General features: G+C 36.2%; 1 protein-coding gene across 1 annotated transcript; it reads left to right on the forward strand.

Moving 5' to 3' along the window:
• Nucleotides 1-4,111: 4,111 nt before the first annotated feature.
• Nucleotides 4,112-8,345, forward strand: LOC134845109 (uncharacterized). Its single transcript, XM_063861966.1, has 4 exons — nucleotides 4,112-4,443; nucleotides 4,678-5,457; nucleotides 5,742-6,296; nucleotides 7,623-8,345. Exons 1-4 carry the CDS (start codon nucleotides 4,251-4,253, stop codon nucleotides 8,039-8,041), a joined length of 1,947 nt encoding a protein of 648 aa, XP_063718036.1. The 5' UTR covers nucleotides 4,112-4,250; the 3' UTR covers nucleotides 8,042-8,345.
• The last annotated feature ends 1,138 nt before the right edge of the window (nucleotides 8,346-9,483 follow it).

Genomic DNA, 9,483 nt, shown 5'->3' on the forward strand with positions numbered 1-9,483 from the left:
CTTATCACAAAAATTAGGCTAAAGGTGAAACTTTTGTTGAACCATTTTTTTGGCTAAACCGCTGTCTACTCAAGTTTTATCCGCTTTGGCATGGCTTTGTAGATTGCGTTCATTTGGCATTCGATTGTTTTTACTTCGCATGGTGTTCTTCAAAAATAATTTCAAGACAAGTCGAGGGAAATATTTTTAAAATTCAAGTATCTTTTTTAAGATTAACGTAGTCAAGACTTATATAAGTCTTGCTGATTTTTTCTGTTTTTTTTTCAGGGAAAGTCTTAAAAGTCTCTAATAAATACATGTGCATTCATACATATTGATGCATTTATGAATGCTTTTAGGTATATTTGCACTTTATGAGTTCAATTAAAATTCATCTGCTGAAAGTGACGTAAATAGCACTTTCCAAAAACGAAAGTGGAAATGGCGCGAAAAAACGTGAACGATTTCTAGTTTCGAAAGTGGAGTTCAATTTTTAGATTTCCAGCGGAATAAAACTTTACCTGTTGATCCAGTTTTCTCTAGTTGATGTCATGTTATATCACAAAAGCGCCAATCATAAATTGTTCTAGAATTTCAAAGAGCTTAAAGGGCATCTCTTTTTTTCTTTGAAATTCGAAAGCTGAAATTTTTTCAAGAAAGTCAGTGTTTTTTAATATTTACTTGCGTTCATTACTCTTTTCCAATCTTCGATTGGCTATGTTTTGGACATTTCAGCGCTTGCGACTAGCAGGCGTCATCAAGCCGGATTATAGACTTGTTCAGCTCAACAAGTTCGCTAACAAAATCACCTAATGGTTTAATACACCTAATGGTCAACCTACAAACATATTATGAGCATGTCAAATAATCGTTGTTCTCACCATTGAAAATGGGGAGGAACTTTGTAATCGGGTGTGTTTTAGTTTTATATCTTTTTGTTTACCATGCAAAGTTAGGTACCACAAATACTCATTGGACTGGGTCGATTGATATATCATAATAAATCCCTGTAAATCGTGATTCGAACGACATTAAAAAATTTCTCCAGTTGAGAAAAACTGCGTGGAATTTTTGCTTTTTCATCTAAGTTCGAGTGAGCAAGCTTACATAAGTCCCTCTAGGCTTAATTTAAGCCTTGAAAATGTAACTTTACTCACGCTTTACAAATTTTGAAAAAATTTTGATCAATTATAAAAATTTTTGAAACTTTTTAATGTGTTTTTACTATTTCCTTCGTTTTTCTAGTAAATTTTTTTTCAAAAATTGTTTTCCGAACTGCCTGTTTTACAATGACTGTCGAAAATGCTTAACGTCTAGTTTTTTGCTCAGATTCTACTATCACCACGCTGAAAAAAAAACGTCATTAATTAAAAAAAAAAAATTGGTCGGAATATTCTCGACTACTTGCACCGTAACCGGATATCATTGTTCGAATTTTTTTTGTTGGTAAATTTACAAAGTTGGATGGTGTATTTTTTAAGTCTTCATTCATTCGGCCCAAAAGTTATATCGACGTATTGACTTCTGATTGGGAGGTGCGCTTTTTATGAAAACTTATTTTTTTCCGCTGAAATCGTTTATTCGATCCCATGCCATAGCGATGATGGTTTGCGAGGACGAGCGCTCACTTGACCTCTAGCTGCAGGCTTATCACAGCCTGACTAATTTCAGCTGCAATAAAGGTACGACGTGAAAGTTCTATAGGCAAAAAAGAGCTTTGCTTAACAAAATAACACTGTCTGGAATGTTGGGAGACTTACAAAGGGACTATCCTTCGACAGGACTGTTGATAGCTCCTCTGCAGTTTGCAGGAACCACATTATTTTTATTATAAAGGATGTCTGCTCAGCATATTGCTGCTTTTTTGCCGCTCCATTGTTTTTGTCTTGTTGTTTTTTTGAACATTCAATTGTCTTACTTGGCATGTTTTTCAAAATGAACTGTGTTCATTGAGGCAAATCGAGACATTGAAATTTCGATAGTTTTTGAGATGTTTTTACACTTGAGCTTTTGTTTCATTTTCTGGCGGCTATTTGGCCATGCTCTATTTGTATTATTGCAGCTGTTGCGAAGCTCCGCTTCACCTTTTTGCACTTTTTTTAGCCTCAGCCACTCTCGTCTCAATTTTGGTCGACTGAATCGCATGGTTTTTTAAATAATTTTTAAATATCTGTATTGCGGTTACCATCAAGACAAGGCATAGCTAAAAAACCGAAATCGTCTGACATCTAGTTTTAATAATTCTGATCTGTTTCCGAGTTTTGCCATGAAAAATAGTTTTAAATACGGTTGTTGGTTTTTATTTTTTTTTCGAATTTAGCTATTTTTTCAAGTGACTATAAAAAATATTCTAATTTTTCCATTGTTTCAGCTCTGTTTTTTCATTGTTTCAACTCTGTCAGATAAGTTTCCTGTTATCGTCTACTGAATATACTGGACGTTGATAGCTATTGCTATTGTAATTTTTGTTTTTGTTCGGGGTTTTTATCGCAGGTTCTGAGTCTCTGAAAATATAAATAGTAAAACGTTTGTCAGCTTTTGCTCTTAATGAGTTAGCATTTTTGAAATTTCGACTTTAATTTTGCAAACAATTTATGTGAGGTAGATTATTTTAGTAAGCTTCAAGGTTGTTTCTAGTGTTTTATTCTCTTTATTGCATGTTCTTATCTCCGGAAATTAAATGATTTTAACGCATTTTTTATGCTTGTCACCTTACAAAGTTAACCGTTTTGGAAATTTGTCCCAATATGTTCATAGTTTTGCTGCATATGCACATTGCTTCATAATATTAAATAATTTGCTATTGCCGAAATTTTTGATCAGCAAGGGTGGTGCTATGGGGTACTGACTTTTTCCCTTAAATAACTTTGTTCACAGAATGGTCAATTTGATAGGAATGGTAATTCTCGGGACATGCTCAATTTCTAAAAACTAAAATAAATCTAACTTATCTATATAGGAAATAGAAGGAGTATGTTTGGGGAATTAATTATTTTTTCAATTTATTATTTATCAATTTTTTTTCGGATCCGGGTTTTCGGCCTAGTTCTGTCGGTTTATTTTCCATTTTTAAGTGGTGTTTATATTATCTGTTACTAATTTTTATCGTCGTACTTTGTAAAGCATGGAGTTTTTTTGGTTCTAAATGTGTTTTTAGTATAATTGAAAGTTCTGTAGTTCGTCATTTTACCAAGTCTGATTTCGTATAATTTTGTCTTCTAAAAGAGTTGTTTTTTGACTAGACGGTTTCGGCTGGAATTTTATATCGGCTTATTCAACTTGTATTGTGTAGTTTTAAATGCCCAAAAGTTCCTTTTCGACAAAATCAGGTGTTATGAAAATGTGTGCGATTAGGTTTTTCCATTTCTGAGATGCTTTCGAAACTGTTTTCATTTTTTGCAAGTTTAAGATCGGCACAAAACTACTCTTTCTATTTTCAAAAAAAGGGTATCAGGCGGTTGTGGGAAGCTCCCTTGTATAAGCGGATACACCAAAAATTTTGTACACAAAAAGGTATGATTCTCGGAAAAGTCGAGTTTTCAATTTATTAACTGTTTTTTTTGGAAACTTTTTGAAATTTCTCGAAAACTACCCAACCAATTCTTAAGTTAGGTGTGAATCAGAAAGCTGGTTTTGGGAGTTTTCTATGCTCAAGCTATCACGACCTTCGTTTTTGACTTTTCTTAGAAAGTACCCTATTAAATCTGAGATGGAAGGTTCGATCGAAAGAGCCGGTTGCGATAATTTTTCCTACAGAAGCTGCTACTTTTTTTTAAATGTTAGGCCTTCAAGTACTTTTTATCGAGACGTGCGAATATTTTTGTTCATTCAGTTTTTTTTCCAATTGTTTTTTCGACTTCATGTTTTATGTAGCTCTGCTTCGTCTCTGTTTTGATTTTTTTATTGAAAGTTGAGTTTTGCCTCTGATTGAGTAACAAATACTCTGTGAAAAAGTAAAGCCAGAAACAAAGCATTCTCCGAGAAGAGCCTAACGCTTGTGCTAGATAAATGAGCTAGCAAGCTAGCCAGGTTCTGTTTATAAAACAAAAGTAAATTGTGTTATCGGCTGCTTGAGTAGTGAACTAACAGTTAGTAAAATGGTGGCTGGTAATTGTGTTCTGCTTTCAGGTTTACTATGAACAACATTGCACTATCAAATAGTATTACTTACAAATTATCAGTTACTGGGTTAGTTTTTACAAACTCCCAGAAACCGACCAGCAGTACACATATTTGCACGAGTTGAACTTAACTTCGATGGTCGATCTCAAATGATGATAATATTAGGACCAAAGACTCAGAGGTACTGCGAGACTTTTCTGCAGCATTGCACGGAAAAAGAAGGACAATTGGTGATTGCATCTGAAGACCTGAAGAATGTGTTTCGAGGCAGTAAATTGTATCCCACCCCGACCCAAGTGTTAAATATAGTGCATCAGGCTTACAAGAGTCAGAGTCCTAACCGTAAGTTTCTAAATGATTTTCTCTATAGTTTAAATCGGTAAGCATGAACTGGTTCTCCACTATATTACATAGTAACGAGTTTTCACCCTTATAAAGAAAGAAATCAATGTTAAAAATAAAAATAATTTTGTACCTTGCAGTACCTTGCGTATTGACTGATGTCATTTCTGAGTGATGTCGATGGTATTTTTCTTTTAAAAACTATTATATCAACGATATGAATTATTGTTTCAGATGCAGTCACCTTCGGTAGTTTTTGCGCGGGAATGTACGAGTTCGAGTGTCGATTGTCTCTGGCAAAACAGACTAGAGACATTCCGAGTCCAGAAGATGACTGGCAGAACCCGATCTACTACCAGTCACATTACAGTCCTCTTAAGAGCTCCAAAACCATGCACTTCTCCAAGGAGTCCAAACAAGCGTCATCACTTGACCGCGACGAAATCTACGAAAGCGGCAGTCGCACAATCAGTCGTCTAACTTCATCCTGTCACAGTTCTCCTTTGTCATCAACAATGGATATAGTTTACAATAAATTGGGGTCACAGTCAAAAACCGCGACAACCGCCTCGCTCCAAAACTTCTTCATCAAACCCCACGAAGTATTTCTGGGAGGAGCGTGCAACCCGACCACGTGGCGATGGGAGATAGCGATTCCATACCTGAAGCATAATTTTACGACATACTTCAATCCGCAGAAAGATAACTGGTCTCCGGAAATGATCGAGAGCGAGGAAATAGCCAAACGCAGCGCTAAGTTGCTTCTTTTTGTTCTTGATTGCCGAGAGACGAGAGGTATTGTGTCGCTTATAGAGGTTTGCCACTTGGCTGGGGCAAAGAAGCCGCTTCTGGTTGTACTCATAGGCGAAAAATATACTGCCAACACAAAAATCAACGGACAGACTCTAAATAACGAAGAAATAGATGATTTGAACAGAGGCTTAGTGTTGCTGAATACTTTCATAGACAAAATGATGGTGCCTGTTTTCGGTGAAATGAAGTCAGCGCTGCAAGGTATGATAAGTTAAGATGATAACTCTGTTAAATGAATGAGAGCAATTTTGTTTGGCATTTATTTCCTGGAATACAGTCCGCTTCAAGTTAGATTTCAAGTTCAAGCACAAGTGGTTTTTAGTTTTTCCTCCTCAAATGCCATTTCAATCTCGGACATTCAGCAAAATATATCACGAATCACTTGTGCTTTCCTATTAGTTTTGCATTACTTTTTTACCATAACATGCATGAGATTTGTTTGAACAATCGTTCTTCACGTGATATTGAGTGATTCCACATTTTAGCCTGCTCGTACCTTCTGAAGTATAACAAACACCCTTCTTGTCTGAACAGCTACTCTCAAATTCCTGATATAATGGTGGGAGAATCACTTGGAGAAATTAGGCGTTGCTTCAATGAACTCGATCTTCAATCTCGCGGATTTTTGAGCTTAGACGAAACTTGCTTGGCATTGAAGCTTCTTTTCGGGCTACATGCTGAGTTTCCATCTCTTTTCTATCAGATTTTGAGGTCGCATTTTCTGCAGCGATCTGAAGATGAAGACTCTCTTGATGATGTTCAAATAAGTTTGGATGAGTTTTCAGCTCTTGCGGTGGAAATGTCGGAGTTCTTGACATCGACGGAAAATAGTCGTGGCTTCAAACAGAAGCGAATTCGTCGAAAAGAATCGAATGGAAATTCACCTAGACTCAGCAGTACTTATTACACATGGCTATCAGCGGGATTCCTCAATCCAGTGCCAAAAGAAACTCGCAGTGAAATGTCTGATATGCCTCCTCTTTTACTGTCTTCCCCTTTTCTCACATCTTGTGCGCCGCTGAAAAAGGATGTGTTTCTTGGTTAGTTTCTGTTGTCATTTTTTTGTTAAATCTAATAGTTTTGTAGAATAACTGGAACGCTACTCGTTTGAAGTTAACCTAATTATTTATAGTTGTTTTCACTGTCAAAAATGAAATGATTTTGAAAGAGACCGTTCTAAATTTAACGATCGAGTAATGTGAAATTTTTCATGAGTAAATATTTTTTTGATTAATTTAGTGTTGGGTTGTTTGCTAAAGATCAAAAATTTCTATCAATTTTCTGCTTGATTATAATGAGTATTGTATAACCATATTTGAAAAGCAATAGCTTTCTACTGCTTGTTTTTTGTTGTGATTTGAAAACACTTTGAAGGTATTTGAGACATTAGATAAATACGCGGAGATTTTTAGCAAATTCCGGGATGCGGAATTTTTTCCTTTGTACGCGCCGATTACGCGGCAATTTTGCTTTTATGCGCTAAATTACCAAAAAAACTGAATTTCTTCAAATTTGATTGCTATTCACATAAAGAAACAGCAAATCTTTGAGTGTTTGGGGGTCCAGTCTGTGTCGGTTTTGCCCAATTTTTAATGAAAAATGCTTTTTAATGAAAAAACTTGTTTGTAATTGACTTCCAAAAACTGTTTCAAATCTTCCGCGGCGGTAGGTTCGTTACAGATAGCTGTACCAGATAAAATAAACTAGCGAAAAGCAACAGCTTGTTCAGAATTAGCCAATAGGATGCGCTGGTTAATGCGGAAAATCACTAATTACGTGCTTATTGATGCAGTTACGCGGAACTGAATTTAGGTCATTTTACGCGCCAACTATGCAATTTTACGCGCGGCGTATTTACCCAATGCCTGGTTATTTGTCTAACCGGTGGGTATTCACAAGTACCAAAATATTAAATCAGTCCCATTTGTACCAAATTTAAAAAAAATCAATCGCGTTTGTACCGAAAATATTCAATTGGCCAAAGACTACTAAGCCGACTATTTTAAGCTCTTGGCTTAAGGTCGCCTGTGTGCGCGCTACGCACGCGTCGCCGGTTTGCGGCGATAACCGGATCTAATTTTCGTGTAGATTCCTACCCTCTGTTGGCAAACTCGCAACACGGTGGCGCGACTGCGGCGGTCATTATTCGGCTATTTAGTTTTCTTCTATTTGAACGGTAGAAAGTTAATATAATAATTCGTTGGCTCACAATTCGACCAATCAGAGAGTTGAATAATTTTAGTGAAAATGGGACCGATTTTTCATTTTGGTACAAATGAACCTTGGTACAAATGAGACTTCACCGTCTAACCCTCTGTATAGTTGATTGCAATTTTCTGCATTTAGAAGTAAGTTTTGTGTTGAAGGCGGGAGCTGCAATGGCTTAGAATGGAGAGAGAAAATTGCGATTCCATTTCTACTGGAGCACGGAATCACGTACTACAACCCCCAGACACACCCATGGGACTGCTCAATGTTTGTTAAAGAAGAACTTCAGAAAAACGCCTGCACAGTTCTGTTCTACTTCATATCTTCCTCATCTCGCTCCGTTGCCAGTATGTGCGAGGCTGCCTTTTTTGTTGGACAGGGAATCAAGAGCATAGTGTTGTGTGTGGAACCGTTCTGCAGCACCTCAGGAGGAGGTGCAGATTGTCTGGCTAAGGACTATAAGCGAGGCAGAGCGTATCTGACGGATATGGCCAACCAACTCCACATTCCAGTTTACTCGAAAATAGAAAATGCTCTGAGTAATTTACTTGATAAGGTCAAAGGAACTTGGGTTTAGCAGTTATATATAGCAATAAACAGACCTGCACAGTGCAAAGCTTCGATTTTTGAAGAAATTTCAGTTGGACATTAGATTCAGTGTCATCATATTAAGAATCATGACGACAGACTGATCTCTATATTTTTCTATCTCAGCTCGCGTAGATCGTGAAATCAGGGACTTGTTTAAAATTAGTTCAAAACTTATTTACATATTTGCAATTACCTATGCTCAAATTAATCTGTTTTTACTGTACATACTTGGTAGTTTTAATGATGCCTATTTAATTTGAAATTTTTATTGCGCAATCAAGTGTCAATCATTTTTTTTTTCAAAATTAACCTGTATTGAAAGGGGTTTTTTTAAAAAGTATTCTTCAGAAGTGAAAAGCAGCAAATACAAAGAGAGGGTGATTGTTAAGTAGATCTATGCACTGTGCATAGAGGTAAGGTATTCAGATCGAGAGTGTCAGATCGTGCAATCGATCCTCTTCTATGGAAATTATAATGTGTGAAGACGAGCTCTCATTTGACCTCTAGCTTGATATCTACCTCAGACTGTCCAATTTCGGCTACAATAGTGTTAACACCTGAAATTTTAAGACACAAAAACGTTCCGGAGTCTGAAAAAATGAGCTTCGCTCAACAAAATAACTTAGTCTAGAATGTTGAGAAATAAGAGCAATGGATTAAATTTAGAACGGCTGAAAAGCCTTTCATAGAGCATCTGGGAATCAAAGAACTCACAAAAAATAGACACTGTAAAGTGACTGAATGAATATTTCATTTATTTGGATCATAATATGATTCGACGAAGAATCCAAAATTTGGTATAAATTACATAACATCCATGCGAAAATACGGAAACAATTCTCAAAAGATATTTGCGATAATCTTGGACGTCTGGTTTCGTAAAATAGGAAATATTTTTCTTGGTAAAGGCTCAAGTTATTACACAAGCATAACTTGTGTTATAGTATGAACTTCCTTTTTTCCAACCTAAGTCGCAAATATTGTTGCGACAAAATGTGTTCATTTTGAAAGTGTTCATTTTGATCCACCAGCTATCAAGTACAGTCAATGCTAAGGATATTAACACCGACTATTATATTACAAATAGCACTTTAGCTTCAAGATATCATGGATCTGTAGCGTAGAGGTAGGGAAGGAGGCCAGCAACAAAATTAGAGGGTTCGAACCTGGGCAGGGTCGGATGTTTTTATGAAATTTTTCGTATACTAGTTAAAATGACTCATAATTGGCGTGCGTCACCTGAAAAATTTTGCAGACTCAAAATTTTACATATTCAGTTTTTTCCAATAGCTTTATCGGTCATATTTTTGCTTGTGTATGCGAAGTACTACTTCTTGAAAATGCCGACTACTCGTTAAATTGAGTTCAAGTAATCTTTTCCATTCGTTAACCAAATCCGTGTTATGTTCAGTATAAGCCTCCCCAGGT

This window comes from Symsagittifera roscoffensis, chromosome 4, assembly GCF_963678635.1.
Source record: "Symsagittifera roscoffensis chromosome 4, txSymRosc1.1, whole genome shotgun sequence".
Classification (NCBI taxonomy): Eukaryota; Metazoa; Xenacoelomorpha; order Acoela; family Convolutidae; genus Symsagittifera; species Symsagittifera roscoffensis.